Source organism: Puntigrus tetrazona, chromosome 19 (assembly GCF_018831695.1).
Source record: "Puntigrus tetrazona isolate hp1 chromosome 19, ASM1883169v1, whole genome shotgun sequence".
Taxonomy (NCBI): domain Eukaryota; kingdom Metazoa; phylum Chordata; class Actinopteri; order Cypriniformes; family Cyprinidae; genus Puntigrus; species Puntigrus tetrazona.
Genome location: NC_056717.1, coordinates 4,552,431 through 4,573,445, shown reverse-complemented (window position 1 = coordinate 4,573,445; position 21,015 = coordinate 4,552,431). Strand labels below are relative to the sequence as shown.

Sequence of the window (21,015 nt, the reverse complement as noted above, 5' to 3'; positions counted from 1 at the left end):
TTCGGAGTATCGGCGTGTTTGTTCTGAATGTCAACAGGCAATACGTTCATATTTTTTGTTACAAAATATTCTAACAAATGCAATACCATTTACTGCATGTTCTTTTTTTCGGTCAACAAAAAAACCCCAGTATGACAAAGTTTCTTAATTTTCTATCAAAACATTGAAATATAAAACAGAGTGGGCAGAGGATCCTCGGGTGATGAAACGCACAGCTCTTCAGAAGTGAGCAGTTACTCTGTCAATCTCCAGAAGATCATCCAGGATCTGAAACAAAGGGTAAAAGCAGGAGAGCTTATGAATTCAAAGATAATTAAGAGCGTGACGTTTCAAGCAGGGTGATGTTGTATTTTGAGGTGTCCTTACTTTTATAATAACAATTGTGCGGAATTATGCGATCCTAAACCAAACCATAAAGTACATGTAGTTCTTTAATATTAATAGTACTTGTATAATTACACTGTAACAAGGACACCTTAAAACAAAGGGGCGACGGTGTTTGTATGAGAAGGACAGAGCAATATCTATATTGAACTAAATTCACAAAGGTTCACACAAAAACAAAGTTTTATTTTTATGAAATTTTCAAAATCTTAAGCTTTTGGATATAGAATAGAATAGAATATTCGCATTGGTCTGAAAAAAACAGAAGATGAGCTTAGCGAAGATGCTCATTTATTCTCTGCCAGCGGGTGGCGCTTTCAGCGCTTTCTCTGGGCTGCACATGAAGCAGAGCTAAGATCTGAGTCTCCGGCACTTACGATGTCTGATGTTGTGCCGATCTTCTTGGCCAGTTCGCTGCGCTCCATGGTGCTGAGGTACAGGTACTTATTCAGCAGCTCTCCGTCCAGGATGTTCTTCACGGCGTTCTGCAGCGTCCGTCGATCACAGTGCAGCATTCTGCAGAACAACACAGATGACACATCTGACCTGGAAGTGTCTTAAAAACACCTCAAACTGGACGTTTCTGAAATACTTGAATTTTTGTGAAATGCTCATTTAAATTTGCATGATAATGGTCTGATTTGGACAATGTTAACTCTGCTATATTACCTCACAGATTAATAATATTAACCCTGCAATAATAAGCCTGACATGAAATAATAGCCATTTATCCGTTTCCGCCACTGAATGAAAAAAATAAAAGGTTATTAAGAGGGTTTTTTTTATTTTTGCATTAAATAAAATAACTTCACTTAACACCATAAAAAAGGTTTGTTTTCCCAACTAATTTCTCTTTTTATTATTTTTAAAGTGCCCTCACTGTGAATTTTTTAAATATAATCTTTCATCCAGTGTGTAACTGAATTAAAATACCATGCAGTGTTTTAAATCTGAAAGTGCACCGAGTATAAAGTTATTGTCTCTCAAAAGAAAGAGCCGACTCTGAATCACTGAAATGAATCATTTTTTTAAATAAATCCCAAGTCGTTTCATGTTGATGTCATATGTAAAAGCATATTATAAAACCTCGCATGCATGTTAACCTGCTGTTGGAGACGAAATACGAACATAGGGTCGATTTAAATTGAGCAATAAATACCGCATCGTGGACTTCGTATCGCAATAATAACGAAACGATGAGCTACTGATATCGCCACATCCCTAGAAATGCCAAGAGCTGGGCCGTTGTGAGGTTTCTTCAGTACCTGAAGGCCTTTGGGTTGAGTCCGGCGTGATGCGGCAGCATGGTGGTGAGGGCGTTCTGGAGCATCAGCAGTCTGCGGTACGTCTTCTCCTGCATGGGAAGAAGCAGGCCGACGCCACCGTCCAGCGTAGCTGCACAGACACACACAGTCAAACTGGGCTCGCTGGTTCAGAGGTAGTGTTTCATGAACCGCTGGGTTACTGCTGGGACCCACCGAACCACGTGATGTGCTTGTTGTCCCAGGTCAGGGCCTTCTTGCTGGCGGGGTCTAGAGTGCCGCGGCACGGCATCCTCCAGAAGGCGTTCACGTGACCGCCCACGTTAAAATCAGCTCTCCGCAGCAAACGCATGCCTCCGAAACTCTCTTTGGCTGGAGGCGGTACAGTAAAGGACATATGATTGATATCAGACACTAGGAAAGAGAGAAGTCTCACAGTAACGCTGAGAAGAATCAAACAATCGACGCACCTTCTGGCAGGTACATGTAGACCAACAGGTTTTTGTCTCTGTCTGAAACTGAGAGAGGGTTTTAGAGGTCAAACTAGTTACATCTGTAAGAAGCAGCGAGTTTAAAGTAATAATGAGACAGAATAAAAGAGTAATGATGAGTGCACAGCAAATGCTGAGTCACTTGCATGAATGAAGAAAAAAATAAATATATATATATATATATATATATATATATATATATATATATATATATATATATATATATATATATATATATATATATATATATATATTTTTTTTTTTTTTTTTTCTGCATCAGTTGTGCCAATAAAACATTTTAAAAACGTCATTTTCAAAAATGTAATTTTCTACTACAACTGGGCATGTCAACCCGGACACGTCACTAAGCTCTTCGCCGATTGGCTTGTGCGACAACGAATATTTGCAACATGTTACTTGCTGTAGTATATACTATACGGAATGTTTTATGTTGTGCCAATTACATTTTAAAAGCGTCATTTTCAAAAAAATACTACAAAATGCATTGGACCCATTTGCATCTGCAACATGACTTGAGTTTTTCACGGAATATTTAATCATTACTCGTGCAAAAATGCATTGCACCCATTTGCATCTATGACTTGACTTTGTATGTAATCTTATCGTGCAAAAAATGCCATTTTTCTATGTGAAAACATCATTAAACATTTACCCAGGAAGCCCAGCTGGTTGTTGTCCACCATAAACTCTACGCTGTAAACCTCCAGGGGCTTTGCATCCTATAGAAAAAAAACAAAAAGAGGAATAAAAGAACTATATCCAAACTGAATGCATTTCATATATTGCGCACTTCAGGTCACAATGCACTGTTAAATATTAAACCATGTTTAATTTAGTTATAATTTACTATCGTGAAATCATTTCAGTATACTGCACAAAATTCTATATAAAATATATCCCTTTAAATCAACTGAATCCTAAAGGATTGAGTACCACTAGCTATGTTTCCATCCAAAGTTTTAAATTAAACCATGCTAAAAATTGAAATAACGCATGTAACATGTGCAAATAAAGCATTGATTTCATCCAGTTAGTTGATGAACTTTTTTTTTCCTTATTTTTAGAGCCTGCTGTTTGGGAATGCAGTTCTGGGAGTTCATTTTAATGGAGCACTTTGATGAGACTTTTTTGATGTGCATTAGGAAATGTATTTAGTGTTTCCACTGCAGTTCATGCACTTGTTTTCTTACCAGATAAAAACTTATCCTACTTAGTTGAGAACATACGTTTTTTTTGCACATTTTTAGAATTTTTATGCGATAACTCAAATTGAACATAAATATAGGTGGATGGTACCATAGCCATTGGCTGATACTGAAGCGCAAACTCTTATCAGATACCCTGCTGACGAGCGAGAGCGTCTTGCTCTCCTCCTGGTAGCGCAGCAGAGAGATGCTCTTCATCACATCAGCGGCGAGGATGAAGTTCTTGATGCTGTGCATCTGATGGATGTAGAGCTGCGTGTCGATGAAGGCCATGCCGGTCAGATCATTATCCCTCAGGCTCCATAAGAAGATCTGCACATACACACACACACATCATACAGAATCAACAGAAACGTCACTGTGTTTCATGTGATGAAGCACCCTGAAGTGTGTGGTTTACCTTCTGTCCGATGGCAGACACCAGGTATCCACTGCAGTGACAGAGAGCCGTGACGGGCCCCTTCTGCTCCTTCTCATACAACACTTTAAACTTGTTCTTGGTGAGGGGCTGACCAGGCTCTGGCACCACCTCAATCACGTCCAGAATGAGGATCTGTCAGAGAGAAAACAAACCCAGATCAGTCTGATTTAGGAAACGGGTGTCCACATTTAAAGGTGCTGTGTATCGGATTGACCCCGAGTGGTTGAACTGGGTATTGCAGTCCAAATTCAAAACACTAAAGCGTTTTTGATTAAGTCCCCTCCTACTCAGACTTAACACACACAGAGGTCGCCAGATTCCTGCTCAGACCCATTTCGTTTGCCAGCTTCCATGATTGAAATTAAATGCGCTTTGTTTTCCACCATCTGGCAACTCGGGGCCCTGAAACATGATTGGGGAAACTGACAGTGGGCGGGTTTCCCAAACCAAAACAGGCCGGAACGCACTTGCAAATGTTTTAACATGACCAGACATATCGCTCTCTCTTTAGATTTTATGTTTTGAAGTAAATTCACCTTCATCCGTTTCCACGACGGCATCACATTGGTAACTAAATATAATTGAGTGCTGATCAAAAAGCTTATTTAATGGGGCGTATATATATATATATATATATATAAATAAATGTAGGTGTGTGTAGGTGAAGCCTCACTCTTCCTCTGCAGGTGACCTCCTCTCCCTGCATGAGGCACGTGCCCACAGCTACGTATCCCTTCAGGCCCGACACCGTCTCCTGACTCTTCAGAGCCACCGTCTTCATACACGTCACATGCTCCCACTCCTCCAGATCAATGCTGAACAAAAGACGGCCCAACAACGTTAAACAGACACATCACACAGCAAGACCGTCATTCTCAACATCATTAAAAAAAACACTTAACCCAGAGAAAACCATGATGATCATGATGACGTCCATGTTTTGGATGTTTGCCTGTGTGTGCATAAATGGCACATATGGCCACCCTAAAAACCTTGGGTTATATATTTCTGTCCCTCCACTGAAAGTCAATTCCACCTAAACATATGCTTCAAAATGTTCATAAGGACACATCAAATACGGCAAATAGCTTGCTCATCAAAAAGTGATCGCATCTCTTCAAAAGGATCACACTACTCTTTTTAATTTTTATTAATTTTTTAATAGTTGTGTGAATGTGCGTCTCACCGTGTGTTTGGGATGGCCTCCCAGCTGACCGGAGAGATGAGCTGAATGGAGAACTTCTCCTGCTGAGGGTGTATGTACCGCTCATCTGAGAAAACAGACATTTAGATAATACAGAACGAGACGCGCACTCTCTTTATCCGTGCAAGCAAACGGCGTCCCACCTCTGTCGATGGTCTCATACTCCTTCTCCTCTCCGGTCATTCTGGGGATGCGGGTGCACTGCTCTTTAACACTGCTGCACACCGCATACACCTGAAACACACACGACCTCCACGTTAACACGGCAGCCGTCACGTGGTGCGTAGAATTGAACCGGCAGATTGAGGACGGGCTTTACACCGCAAGGTGTGGAGGATATACTATATATTAATATTATATATTCCGTCTTAAAATCGTCGATTTAGATGAAAACTAACATTTTATAGGTTGGGTAGAATCTGCAATCTCTGGCCGTGTTTGTTTTCTGGCTGCAATATGATGCATTTTCCACCAATTGGCAACCCAAGGTGTTGAACTTTTTTTTGTTACCGATTTCACAGATGTTTGGTAAAATAGCTGGATTTTGGCTGCTAAAAACATTGCAGAGCAAAGGTAAACGTGATTGCAACCTCTCTTTTTTTCTGCAGAACACAAAAGAGAGATATTTTGATGAATGTTCAGTAACCTTCCCAGTTCAACTTCATGAATACAGAAACTATTTTATGCTCCACTGAAGAGAGCCAGAGAGGTCTAGAAAAGTGTGAGGGGATTTTCAGATTAAGGAATGTAAATGTATAAATGATATAAACGTTTAAATAGGGTCAAGACAAGCTCAGTTACTACAGAGTGTGCATTACCTTTGACTCCACGTGGTACGACACATAGTGGACCGTACACCTGAGTGGGATCTTGCGGACAGGCCAGGGAGCATCGTATGAGAGGTATGTGGGTAACACACTGATCCTCAGCTCGCCCTAAAGCAACAAACACTTCAGTTAAGCCTAAACCTGTCAAGATTACCTTCTCCAGATATCCTGGTACAGTTGATTAAGAAAGACACTTCCGAGATGTGATCGAATACCAAACGCTAGTGTAGATCTTAGGGCTCTTTTGTACCTGTTTGTTAAAGTAGAGGAACCCTTTGGGACAGTTGATGTTGTGAAAGGGAGAGAAGGACTCGATGGCGCCATCTATAGTCATGGGGTGGAGCCGCATCGCCCCACGAGGGGTCACCAGCATCCAGTGAGGAGACGGCCCACAGATAAACACCTGGAAAACATGCAGCGCCAACATTTATGTAGTTCTTTTCTGACAAAAATCAAGCCTGGTGCCAATGTCTAACAACAGCTCTGATAACTAGACAGTTCAGTTGTTGTTGATCGCTCAAAGTTTAAAAAAAACGTAAAAATAATTCCTTATGAAATAAATCAAGCCGGAAAAAAACTAAATAAATAAAATTTAATTTAAAAAAAAATTATATATATATATATATATATATATATATATATATATATATATATATATATATATAAATAAATAAAAGTGACTAATACCTAAACTAACATTATAATTAAAATTGAATAAAAGATACTGTACAATAGTATAATAATGCTAAAACAAACTTGCTTCCCAGACATTTTGAGATCAACAAAGCATACAATAAAAAAGGGCAATTAAATGGAATATAAATTAGATGAAAACGTAAAAAACTACATAATTTTTTTTGAAATGCTGCCCTGACAACTAAGTGAGGTAAAATAGTTTTAGTAATTTTGCTACTTCAAATTAAACCTAAGACTGAAATGAAAAGAGCTAAACAGAAATATAATATACAATAAATGGCAAATGCACATAGTGATTTTTACAAAATAAACACATTCCAGTTTTAAAACCAAGTCAAATACAGACATACCCCAGAGTATCCTGAGATGTCCTGGAAGTATCTGAACCTTGCCACTCGACCTTTGACCCCCAGTGTCTCCTCTCCCTGGCCGTCGGTTTTCTTGTCCTTCCTCATTTTGGACTTCTTCTCTCTGAAGTTAATGTTGTGAGGCATCTGAGAGGAAGAACACAGAGGCTCCACTCACCATCATTCAAACATCACGGGAGTAAACGTCCTGTGGAGAGTATCTAGTGTCAGTTCGTACCTTCTTGAAGCGCACTTTCAGGTTGCTCTGAGCTTGCTGCTGGTCGTAAGGAAAGGCCTCGTAGATGAGAAGCTCTTGATCGACATGTGCCTGTTAACAAATACACAACATTACACCTCATTCATGCAGAAGAGCAGGGAGGTTCTGTGAGAAACACTCACCAGCAGATAAGGACGGCTGTGGCTGTAGCCTAAAGAGACGAGAGCTACTTCTTTGACCAAAGGGATCTCCCCCTGCCTCATCACTTCTTCTTTTTTGAGCTCCCCTTGAGTAGCCGATTGGCTAGCAGAGCTGTCCACTAAAACACGCTGACCAACAGGGAAATTTTTCACCAGGAAAACCAGACGCCACTCAGGAAGCTGGTAGATCTGATTAACAAATCACAATGCACATTTTTAATGTGTAACATTAACATCGGATTATGTTCTACATATGCTCTATAAAAAGCTTAATAACCAAACAGCCAATAATGACTAAATCTGAACACATCTATATACTGCAGGTAATTCAGGGGTAGTTTAGAATATCAGGGTCTATAGGGGCTTTTAGAATCAGTGAGGCAATTTTAAATATTACATATTTAAACATGAAAAATTACAGTACTTGTCAAAAAGTAAAAATATATAGCAATTTTTAAATTTAATGTGCTCACAAATACAGTAACATTGTGAAATAGTATTACAATTGAAAACAAAGGGTCTTTGTGAATATATTGTAAAAAGTAATTTATTCCTGTGAATTAAAGCTGAATTTTCAACATCATTAATCCAGTCTTCAGTGTCACACGATCTTTATCAATTCTGCAATATTGCAGTTTTAGTGTTTTTAACTTTAACTTCATTTAAAAATCATAATGACAAGTAAAATAAATTATAAAAAAATAAATAAATTTACCTTATAAAAAAAAAAATCATGTGTCTATTTATATTCATATATTTTCATGTCTATATTTATATTCATATAAATAAATATGTTTAATATACAGATTTTATTTTCTGAAATATATACATGAAATATATATTATAATAAATATACACAGTACACATACTGTATATTATATATAAAAAAACAATTTTGGATGCGCTTAATCACGATTAATTGTTTGATAGCAATAATCTTAATGCGTAAAAAAGTAACTTAATTAGTAACATACATTCTTTTAACCACAAATCCAAACAAAATCACGTGAGTGTCTATGTCGGTCACCTCCATGACTCCGTTCTCTCGGACCAGAAGGCACCAGTGTGACGGCTCCTGACGGCTCTGGCCGCTCTCTCTTCCCGTCTGAGAGGAGCTGAGTGCTGCAGAGCTGCGGCTGGGCTCCTCTTTCCCGGGGCTGGTCAGAGGGTTCGACTCGCCGTACAGCATCTCCTCCTCATCGTCCACCGTGTTACTGACAGCACCAGGAGGAGAGAAACACTCGTGACTAATGAGATGAGCTGTGGAGAGCAGCTCCGAGGTGTGCTCGGAGACATCATTACCTGATGTCCTGGATGATGGTCTCGGTGTCTGACTGGGCTCTGATGGCCGTTTCTTCTTTGGCCAGGAAGCTGACCTTGTTCTCAGTTGTGAACATGCCACTGACGTCACGATAAGCACATAATGTAATAATACGGGATTGCTGCAAAAACAAAATATTGAGAGCACTTTAAAAGGGTATTCAACAATAAAAAGAGCAAGAGAATCACCACAGACTAATTTTCACAAAGAAAATATGATTGTCTTTATTTGCTTTAGATTTTTTTTTTTGATTTACATGTTTTTCATGAGATTCAGCATAAAATAACACTGCTGTTCAAAATGTTTTCTTTTAAGAAATTAATATTTTAATTCAATTTTTTTTAGCAAATACGCTTTAAATTAATCAAAAGTGACATTAAAGACATATAAAAACATTTATATTAAAAATACATTCTGTGTTTTTGAAGTTTGTATACGTTTAAAGCATTCATAAAAATTTTTGCAGTTGATAAATGATGCTGAAAATGTCATCTATTCAAATAGGAAGCAGCTATTTTAAATCGTAACAATATTCATAAAATAATTTTTTTATAAACAACAATAAAACAAATCCAGCCTTGGTGAGCATCAAAGACTGATAAAAAAAAAAAAGAATGATATGCCTTGAGTGTTTTGTCTTGTTTTTCATTAAAAAAAATTTAAATAAAAAACAAAAATTTAAATAAAATTTCTGGTGAATAATTTTCTCTGAAAGCAGGACCTCTTTTGCATTTCAGATAACTTGCTCAAATAAATGCAGCCTTGGTGGTGACCCGAGACCAGAGGTCTGACCAGTAACGTCTGTATGGACTGACCGTGTGGATTTGCGGCTTCTGCAGCGCCAGCCGGTGGCTCTTCCCCATGTACGAGTCGCTCTTCAGCACAAACATGGTGACCACTCCCTCGGCCGTCATGATGATCATGTACGGATCGGCCACAGAGCAGTGCACTATGGGAGAGCCCAAGTCCACAGGGATGAAGTGGAGCTGCGTCACTGAGAGCAAGAAGAGAAGAGACGGCATGAGACTCCAGATCCGTCATCTTACGGTCACGCAGTTATACTTGTGCGGCCCCTCACCTCCCTCTAGCAGTCTGATGCCCATAGGAGACACCTGGATGATGTACTTATTGTCTCCGATGTTGCCCGCGTACACAGTGGGACCCTGCGTGGCGAACCCGCTGGTGTCCAGCTCCATGATCTCCTGACCCGTCTGCAGGATCTAAACACACCGCAAGAGCAATGAAGAACTGGAAGACGATAAACGGCCTCAAAAAAGCACAATGAGACCATAAGCTCATATGAGACAGCAGTAAAGGGAATACCTAGCTGCCTGGAAGAACATGCTAGCATCCTGCTTACTATATAGTATCAGATAAAACACAGATATGCTGCTTCTCTAGTTTTACATGCAATTATTGCCGAAATAACAGCACAGCTACTGTCTTTATCATATATGTAGCCTATTTCACTTTATCAGACAACGACTCAATTATAAATTAGGATCAATCTTGGAAGGTACCGTAGAGCTGGTTAAGAAGTTTTAATGGGTCATTATTTCACATTCATCAGTAAAATAACAGTAAGATATATCAATCAGAACAGTTTTTTGAGAGTGTAGCTGCATCAAAATACAGTATGTTGGCACAGAGAGGCAAGCAAACGTAATAAAAAACCTTTTTCATGTTCAGAATAAGTGAGACGCCCTGTCGCGCGAAAATGTAGCCTAAAAAGGTAAATATAACAAAATAATCAATTATACTTCCGACTCATTCATTTTCTTGAAAAAAGGTTTAAAGGTTGTATCTCAAAAGGTAAATCAATTGCTGTTTTGTGGTCCACAACCAACATTAAAGAATAAAAGTGTCTGTTAAATGAACACATTTCTTGTAAAAGAATGAATCGCTTTATAACGTACGTGAAAAATGTTGAAACGCCGGACGTGTGTATGGGGCTCAGACGGGCAGAAGCAAGCATCATAACCATAAAGGAAACGCAAGGCCGATCTGGGTGTGTGTAAATGTACAGGGCCCCGTTCCTATATTTGCCAGGGGCCCCAAATTCACTAAATCTGTCTCTGTATAGTATATACTATAGTATATTGTTATCATGAGCACTTAACTCTCTTCCCACCATTGATGTGATATCTAGGTTACAATGCTTCCCCGCCAAAGACGAGTTTTGTTTCAAAGCCGAGGCTTGGTTCTTTTTTTTTTTTTTGGTATATGTGTTTATATATGCATAGCAAAAAAAAATATTCTGAAGGCTGTCAAATTTAGGTGAAAAGCATGGCTTAGCGACTGAATAAAACGGCCAGAAATAAAAGCACAAGGCGCTAAACAGCAGAAATGGTTACCATGGAAACAAAGCAGCTAAGCTACTTTTTTTGATTTAAAGAGCTATATGTTTAGTACGGCGTTCGTCACAGAGCCAAATATTAAAATATTTGTACTAAATAGGCTATTTACTTTCAAAACGTTTAACATTTTAATCTGGGCTACAACATGCCGTAGATATAGTTGAAAATATTTAGATGAATCAAACATGAAAATCCGTTCCCGTCATACGCCTAGAGTACAGTAGTATCTTATACGTAATAGCACAGCTTTTGATTACCATGGTGGAGTCCTCTCTGCTGAGGATGAGGAAGCCGTGCTTGTTCTTGTCATCCTCTACTGTAGGCTCGTGCTTCTCCTCCTCGGGACCCTCGCCATCGCCCTCTGGGGGAGCCTACAGACACACAGAGTTTTAAAGCCAAGCGCTTTACAGTTAAACGTCACCATTATTTATCCTTGAAATTATCTGGCGTAACGTGACTCACCTTCTCAGGTTTCTCCTCGCAGTATATGACGGTCCACATGTCATGGCATCCAGGGAGCTCAAACGTGGTGACCACCTGCGGTCTGATACTTTTCTACACAACACAAAAATAAACGCTTCAATACCACAAACTTACTATCATTTCAGTCACAATGGCTGACTTATACGGACTTCCTAAAATGTCAGTGGCAAATATACTGTGAATATACATAACGTAGATATAAATTTATACACAAAGCCAATAGAGCAAACAGCAATTTCCTTACTCTGTAATTTTGTCTTGTTTCTCAGTGAAAATATATAAAATGTACCTTATTTTTTGTAAAGGTCCAGTTCTCGCTATTAACTATGATTTCTGCCTCAATACGTTCCTAATTACTGCTTATTAATAGTTAGTAAGGTAGATGTTAAGTTTACGGGGATCTAAAATATGGTCATGCAGAATAAAGCAATAATATGTGCTAATATAAGTCCTAATAAACAGAAAATGCTCTAGTAATACACATGCTAATAAGCAAGTAGTCGTTTGTGAGAACTGGTCCCTATACTAAAGTGTCACCTTTTTTTGTTCGTTTGGATTTTTTTTCCCCCCTTTGAGAGTGTGTATCTTACACTAGTCGAGGTGTACACACACACAATGCAAATCAAAGATTCAAACATTCATTTGAAATCCACTAAAACCGAGAGCAATCCTTCATCCACTGAATGTGCTGTTTGTAGATATGAGAATTAGCACAACCGGAAATAAATGCTTTTGTTATTCAGCCAAGCATCAAACACAGTGACTGGTTAATGCTGATTATTTTAGAAAGGCTGGTTATAAGATTATTAGAAAATATAATTTCTATTTATGAAATACAATCTAAACATCATTTAAATATTAGCATATTTAAATGATAAAACTAATAGGTTTCCTTACGAAAGAACATGCCAAACAAAACGAACACTACACATTCTGTCACAATTTAATCATGTTGAAACTGGCGTGACGAAAACCCAACTGAAATGTACTCCCACCAGAAACATGATTTGCGATCCGATCTGTGCATGTAGCGCAAGCAGATTCATGTCATATTCACACCTGATATTATCATCGCTTTCATGTGATCCAATCAAAACTACTCATTCCTTAAAACGTTAGAATAACACCGTTAAAACGGGACCACTGGAATTTCGTGCTATTAAATACTGACTCAAGCATCTTCACCAGATGCATACTGGGATGTTTTCTGGACCACACACACCGTTAAACCGAGACGCAAGTCAACACCAGGTGTGAACAGAGCAGACGAACGCATGCACTCTCTGCTGTATCTCGGGTGTTTTAAAGGCCTCTCCAACCATCTCTGAGGCAGCCCTGGTAAAGCCCAGACGTCACTGTAGCACCGCGGCGGCCCGCGGCAGACGAGCCTCACCACCGCAGGGCCGCGTGCTGTGCATCTTTACTTCACACGGACACGGCCGCGATGCATGCGTCCACGAGCGCAGGAGCGGCACGCGTCAATCATACCTGCAGCACGGAGAGAGCTCCGTTCTTGCCGTATCCCGAGCACACCACCACCTCCAGATCCGGCTCTGGGTTCGTTTGAAACTGACGACGGAAGAATTGATATCGCGTCAGAATTAATCAGAAACAAATAGCTTCACAAAGCCACCTGTTAATGGAACGAATCATGTTTGAGGATCTTTTTTACTGTCATATGCTGTATCCTATAAATACCTTAGTATCTTAATATTAATAAATACTATTTATTTAATGCTATGTCAGCATCTAAGGCTATTTTAAATGGCAAAAACTATTTAAAAAATGCAATACAAACAAACAAGCACATATTTTTTTACTTTAACCTATGATTTAAAAAAAAACTTTTTGCAAAATGATTACTGAGTTCACTTCATGAGAGATGCAGAAATTATGTATTTTAGTTTAGGCAAAAACCTAGAAACAGCTTAGTATTTTAACACCACTCTCTCCATCATTGCAAGTCAGTGTGTTTTTGGTTATCTTTTACTTGTAAATGTGACCTCAGAGGACTTTAAGCATCCTCACCTAATTGCAGTTACTTTCACAGCTTCACTGTGTTCATAATCACGCTCTTACAAGCTACTCATAGCTACAGGGAAAATGACTTTAAATAAAGAGCTGTCTGACGCTGGCCATGTGAACCTATGTTTAGCTTTTGACTTCTGCTGATTGTTTTAATGCTTTTCTGCTATTGTACTTTACGCTTTCATGCATTTGTGAAGATTACCATGATGACAAATACACGTATACATGTTTCTTTTTGCCTATGGAGGTACCGAGATACGAACTTAAAGGCTGGCTTAAAAAAACAAGCCATACCTCTTCGGACAAGAAGGCCGGTTCTCCCATAGAGGCGCTCACACAGGGTCCTATGTTCAGTATGCTGTCACAAACCTAGACACAATTTCAAATTTTATTTGTCACATACACATACATACATGGTACGACATGCAGTCAAATGCTTTTTTTACAACCGTCCAGCGTCTAAAAACTTAAGAAAGGAAAAAGAAAGAAGAAAAAGTGCAGGCATTATAAATAAGAGATAAGACAATTAAAAGTTAAAAATTAAAAGGAATAGGAGACAACTTTTTAAGAAATATATAAAAGAGTATACAAGAGAAGAAAAAATAAATTAATTAATATATATATATATATATATATATATATATATATATATATATATATATATATATATATATATATAGTGTACAAAGTATAAAATATAAATTATAAAATATAAAGTATAAAGTGGCTGTTGTGAATTGTTCAATGTAAAGTGACTAGTGCAAAATTGTCCAGTGTAGAGTAAAGTGAGCCATGTAAATAAAACATCACATCTACTTTAATACATGTGTTTCATACGCATACGCTACTGAGAGCAGATTACCTCGAACGAGTAAGTAGCCAGCTGAGTGCCTGACTGAGCCTCGCTCCCGTACACCTCGATCTCATCAAGCTCGTCCGGCAGACTGGACTTACCTGAACACAGCAACACACACATATAACACAGCAGCACAGATATCTGAAGCACACACATACCAGCCTGCCGTTAATTACACTACCTGCCCAGTTAGCCATGGACTCCACACGCTTCTTCTTATTCGGTGGCTCTTCCTGGAAGACCGATGGAGGCATGTGATATGAGTAAGAAGCTTCAGATCCTACTTACAAAGCTTATTTTTTATTACAAAAGTGTGCTTAATTGTACAAAACTTGTAGTGCACTTCAAACACTAAGCAGAAGTATGTAGTTTTTTTTGTGCTTCAAAAAAAAAATTGGGGATTAATCGCATGCAAAATGCATGTGCGCTGTGTATATTTATTATGTATACACATGCAAATATATATTTAAGAAACATATGCTGTGTTTATATATTAAATTTATATACAACATATAAATGTATTTACATGTTCATATTTTCACAATATATACTGTAAGGATGTGTATTTATATATACATAATAAAAATACACATTATATAAATAAAATCTTTTATTTTGGATGCAATTAACTGTTTGACAGCACTATTTTCTTATTACAGAAAATGTAATATTAATTAAATAACAGGTAACTTACATGCACTTTCATGAGTTTTTAATGCACTTAAGTAGAGTTTTAAAAAGTGCACACCGAAATTAAGTATTTTTTTATTTTTTAAGAGCATTTTAAACTCTGTTGCCATTATCATTTGTGTTTTAATGAATACACTTATTTTGACGTGTTTACTAACATACTAAAGCACATGTAAAGACTATCATTTTAACTGTGTTACATTGCATTTAAAGCAAACATTTAAATTTATCATTCCAAGCATGCAAAAATATATTTAAATACACCACAAAAGGTGTTTTAGTAGCAATTACATTAAAAGCACATTTTAGTTTACCGACTGAAAGTGCTACTTAAGTGGGTTAAAATTCAACTATTTGCAATAAATACTATAATGTGTACACTACTATTACTGCTATACTATTTTAGTGTACATTTCATTTAACATCCCTCTAAATCTCCACAGAAGTATGCTCAAGTGCACTTCTCTACAGAGCGGTTCACACACCTGTTTCTCTTTGTCCTCGTTCTCTTTGCCCTCTTCCATTGGCGTCTCCTGGAGTTTCTCCGTGTACCTGAGCAGCAGTGAGTTGCCCAGACGAGAGCCCAAGAACAGATACCCGGCCTCCATGGTGGTCATCTGAGAGGAGAGAGAGAGAGACGAGGGGGTGAGCGAGCGAGCGTGGTCAAGCGCAGAGGACTCCAGACTGATGCCGATCACTCACACAAGTGGTCAGGACGCTGGCGGCAGCCTTGTCGAAGTGAAACGCTCGCACGCTCCTCATGCCATCTGTGATCAGCGTCAACACGTAACTGCAACACGACAAGACGCGCTCAACAAACGTGGGTCAAAGTCATAAAAAGTCTGCTAAGTGATTGAAATGTAAGCGTAAGCATCATAAAAGCAAAAGGTCTCACATTTCTCCTCCTTTCAGCGAGATGACCATCTTATCAGAGGTGATGAAGGATGACTGAGAACAATCCAGCGTGATCTTCACTTCCTCCTGTGGCCCTGAGGAGCAAAAGAGATCGAGTTAGAGTGAAAGGGCCCCCAGTAAAGACGGTGAAGACGACTCAGCGGGACTTACTCAAGGGGAAAGCCGTGGTGCCGTTGGTCTGGCTGTTGAGAGACACTCCGAAAGGAGGAACGCTCTGGTTCAGATACAGCAGTGAGTTCACAGCAAACACCACGACTCCACCTGAACACACAATATTATCATTCAAGCAGCTCGAGGAGACGCTGAGATGCTTTTGAGCCGCACTGAAGTACTGGAGCTCCTTAGATGCTAAACGCTGGTGAGATATATCAACAAAACTGATCTCCAACGCATTTCAGATACTTGAGATGAGCCAAAAAGGTCTTTAAATTATTGTTGCTCGCCTCACATTTGAACTTTTATGAAATAAATGATATCATGCTTGCAGAATTAAGCTCATTGGCTGTCTGAAACAGGCTTTCAAACATAAAGATGAAATACAAGAAGTTAATTTTTCTGATATGACTTATAAACACTCATTAACTTCAAAAGAAAATCTTCCTAATACCTATAACATATATACTGCCAAAATAATACAGTGGTTCTCAACTAGAGGACCTGAGCAAAAAAAAAAAAAAAAAAAATAATAATAATAATAATATATATATATATATATATATATATATATATATATATATATATATATATATATATATATATATATATTTTTTTTTTAAGTCTTAAAATGCCATGTGCATTTGTAAATATATGTCAAATACAAAAATGTGTATTTGACTAATGCTTACTATTTAAATTGGTAGAAACTGAGTTGTAATATTTCCTAAATATTATCAAAAATTGCATAGAAGTGTGGAAGAAAAGATGACCATCTCTGTTTACTTAGAAACGTGGAATGCCATTACAAAAAAAATAATATTTGACAACAAAACAAAGGCTAGGTGGCCTTCATATATTCTGACAACAGAGAAGCACGGCCATAAAAGCAGAGATGAGCATCTGTATGGAGCTCAGGCAGGTGCGTGAGGAAGATGTTTTACCGATGGGTTTGGGCACAGCCATGACCTGAGTGCAGTCGAAGGGCAGGTTACTGAGAGACCAGATGACCGGATGGACCTTCTGCATGATGTTCAGAGAGATGGCCACGATACCACACGTGTCCTGACGCACCGCCACACGCCTGGACATAACAAACAACATGTCTGTTGATCAGCGTGTGCTGCTAAAGACCGAGACAAGCGTTGAAGAGCAGATAGACGGTCGTACCCGGGCCACGTCTGATTGGGCTCAAACAGAATAAGCAGCGTGGGCTCGTAGTAACCGTGGAGAAACTTCATGTCGATGATGTTCAGCAGCTTTTCGTCCAGTTCACGCACATCGATGATGTAACTGGGAAGGAAACTTGATTTCTGCCTAAAAAAGAAGAAACGAGATCTCGATGAACAAATACCAGTTCAATTTGAACAGTGTCTGAGAAAAGTCTGCGAATTAATACTTTCATTCAGCTAGGACGCATTAAATGGACTCTAAAAAGTGACCGTTGATACAATTATGATGATATATCTGTATTTCAAGCCAATGCTATTCTTTTGAACTTTCTTCAACATTGTTAATAATCAGAAATGTTTCTCAAGCAGCAAACCGGCATATGATTTCTGAAGGATCATGTGACACTGAAAGCCGAGACAAATCAGCTGTCCATCACAGGAATAAAGTACATTTCAAAATATATTACAATAAAAAGCAGTTGTTTTAAATTGCAAAAATATTTTCAAGTTTTATTATTGTTACTATATTTTTGTATCAAATAAATTCTTCAAACAAATCGCATCCAAAAAAGTTTGTTTACATAATATGAGTGTGTACTGTGTATATTTGTGTGTACATGTATATTTATATACACATACATAGATACACACAGACATAATAAATATACACAGTACACGCTCATAATGTAGACAAAAACCAAGACAAATTTATGGTACACTTCAGTAAAAAAATGCTTTTAAAGGAAATGCAAAGAAACTAAATTAGACTCTTTATATTTTATAGATTAGACTTAACATTACATAAATATATGCATTTCTTCTTCAACAACGATCTTTTACAAAAAGCATTTTTTTCTGGCTGTTTGTCAACTACCCATACATATTTAAAAAATACAAAAATCTAAACTAGTGCTGTCAAATACTTAACTGTGATTAATCACATCCAAAATAAAAGTTTTCTTTACATAATTTGTGTGTCTACTGTGTATATTTCTTACGTCTATACACACACACACAGTATCTATATTTACATTATTTATATAACAGATAAATATATTTAATATGCAAATATAACTTTCTTAAATATATACATTTGTATGTGTGTATTTATATAGACATCAAATATACGCAGTACACAAGCATATTTTGTAAACAAAAACTTATTTAGGATGCAATTAATCGCGGTTAATCATTTGGCAGCATCCGTCTAGAAAATATAGTTGGTACCCTTCTCCCACGATGCCTTCTTGCTCGTCGGTCAGCGTGTCCTTCCTGAAGGGCAGCACCACGAGACACGTGCCGTAGACCAGCATGACAGCGCAGCGGTTCTCAGGGTCCACCCGCACCATGGGGATGTGCACATTCTGGACGAACCCTTCCTGAAACACACAGCACACAGAGCGATCACTACACACACACACGCACACCTCACACGCACACCTCACACGCACACCTCACACGCACACCTCACACGCACACCTCACACGCACACCTCACACGCACACCACACGCGCACACCTCACACGCACACCTCCACACGCACACCTCACACGCACACCTCACACGCACCCCTCACACGCACCCCTCACACGCACACCTCACACGCACCACCTCACACGCACACCTCACACGCACACCTCACACGCACACCTCACACGCACACCTCACACGCACCCCTCACACACACAACCACTCTCACACACACCCACTCTCACACACACACACACAGTACACACTCTCAACTCCGGCTCCTCGAAATAGTGCAGGGACAGAGTCTTGAGATCATGCGTGCCTGGATCATACTCCACAACTGAGAGCTGGAAGAAAAACAAAGGCACAGATTTTAGGTACTCTTCGAGGCTGCACTCCCGCAGGAAGTGGCTGTGAATCAGTCGCAGCACCTTGGCGTCTTTGAAACTGAGAAGCAGGGCGTCTCTGTTGGTGCCCACAAGCTGAACGCTGGCCATGGACATCACGTTCCCGAAGAGAGAGAAGGACGCCACCTGCTCCAGCTTCTCTTTGCGGCTCTTAACATCTACAATTGATTATTAAATCATCATCATAATAATAATAATAATAACACAGCAGTAAAATCCATTTTAATTTACAGGATGCTTGACTGTAATTCAAAGTCTTACCTGACGACTTTTCTGATTTTGAAGAACTCTAGAATGCAATAAGAGAAAAATTTTAATGTTTATAATAACGAGCCATTTAAACCAAACAGGAGCAAACCGACTGAAAGTTATTCTAAAAAAATAAAGAAAGCATAAATATATAAAGATATTTAAAAAGAGCTTTATAAAGATAAAAACACAAACACACTTCTAAGGTTTAAAATAATAGCAAACAGAAAGGAAAAAAAGTGTGTGTTTATTATTAAACTAACAATTATTGTATTTAATATTTTTTAAATATTAACATTGGGGTCTAAATGATACAACATTCGGATTTGCTTTTTATTTTAGCTAGTCTTTGCATTTTATGAATGTATGTGTGCAATGTGCATGTAACACACATTTTGTAACAAATGTAACTGCACACACACACACACACACATATATATATATATATATATATATATATATATATATATATATATATATATATATATATACACAAGGTGTGCATGCGTGTATATAAACGTTATTATGTGCTTTGGTTTTTCTTTAATCGCTAATGCAAACTTTTTACACCACAGCCTGAACGAAATTAAGCTTTGCTTGCTCGTGCACTTAATTTCAACAGCTGACAGCTTTCATCCGTCCTCACTAAACAGACCCACCTCATCTGACATTATCAAGATGCGCGAGACCTGACACGGTTTAACACGACTTCTTGTCATATTTTATCACCATCCACTAAACGTGGGGCGTCTGAATGCGTTTTGGTTTGGCTGCAGACAGCATGTATTGCCATTTAGTGTTTATAGTTACGCCTACTCACTATAGAGCTATACACTTTAGACGAAACAGAGACGGAAGCGCCCCCTCACCTCCACATCATAGATGATCCTGTACACATAGAGCTGAGAGGTTCCCGCCACCACCAGGTTCTTCTCCTGGCCCGAGATGAAGTTACAGTACACGGCGAACTCCACGGCGGTGGGCGGGTGAGCCTGACGGTACACCGCGTACATGATGAAGAGGACGAGGAAGATGAAGAGCGGCTCTCCTCAGCACCTGAGTCACACACACACACACAGAGAGAGAGAGAGAGACTGTGAGGACTAGAGCTCCACACTCTCTACAAACCCCACCAAACACACACTTCTAGTGACTCGCTCTTCTTCACGAGCGTTTGTTGACATTATACGCCTCTCAAATCATGCTAATGTGCTAGCGAGCTGCGTTAAATCGTGGTGAACACCATCTGCAGACACGCGAAGCTAAGGCGAACGTACCGGCGGATTGTTGTGCAGTTTTCCGAATGAGCCCTATGAGTCGCGGCTCTCATAAATGTACGCGTTTAACCCCGAGCTCAGCACATTATCAGCACAGTGGACAGCACTTTCTCATTCATTACACTTCCCAGGATGCCTCGCGGCGGCGGCGCAGCGCGGAAATGCGTCCGACACGCGCGCACTGAGCGCCTCGCGAGTTCCTCCCCGCGACGCGCAACACAACTGTTTTCTTTAAATGGATCACTTCTAAAACATGTTTCTGAACAGTGTGTACAAAAAACTAAAATATTTCTTATATATATATATATATATATATATATATATATATATATATATATATATATATATATATATATATATAT

The 21,015-nt window shown here is 38.8% G+C and overlaps 1 protein-coding gene across 1 annotated transcript; it reads right to left on the bottom strand.

Moving 5' to 3' along the window:
- Positions 1-20,814, bottom strand: cpsf1 (cleavage and polyadenylation specific factor 1). Its single transcript, XM_043217587.1, has 38 exons — positions 20,654-20,814; positions 20,246-20,432; positions 19,389-19,416; positions 19,152-19,285; positions 18,987-19,067; positions 18,478-18,629; positions 17,249-17,395; positions 17,023-17,162; positions 16,076-16,186; positions 15,906-15,999; positions 15,713-15,800; positions 15,496-15,627; positions 14,502-14,553; positions 14,327-14,418; positions 13,759-13,833; positions 12,925-13,005; positions 11,416-11,508; positions 11,211-11,324; positions 9,675-9,816; positions 9,412-9,590; positions 8,578-8,717; positions 8,303-8,489; positions 7,258-7,464; positions 7,097-7,186; positions 6,862-7,005; positions 6,066-6,218; positions 5,807-5,923; positions 5,132-5,222; positions 4,971-5,055; positions 4,458-4,599; positions 3,764-3,916; positions 3,499-3,675; positions 2,811-2,877; positions 2,117-2,164; positions 1,863-2,018; positions 1,650-1,779; positions 762-900; positions 1-267 (listed from the first exon to the last, which is right to left on the bottom strand). The coding sequence occupies exons 2-38, from the start codon at positions 20,387-20,389 to the stop codon at positions 220-222; spliced, it is 4,353 nt and encodes a 1,450-aa protein (XP_043073522.1). The 5' UTR covers positions 20,390-20,432; positions 20,654-20,814; the 3' UTR covers positions 1-219.
- Between the last annotated feature and the right edge of the window lie 201 nt (positions 20,815-21,015).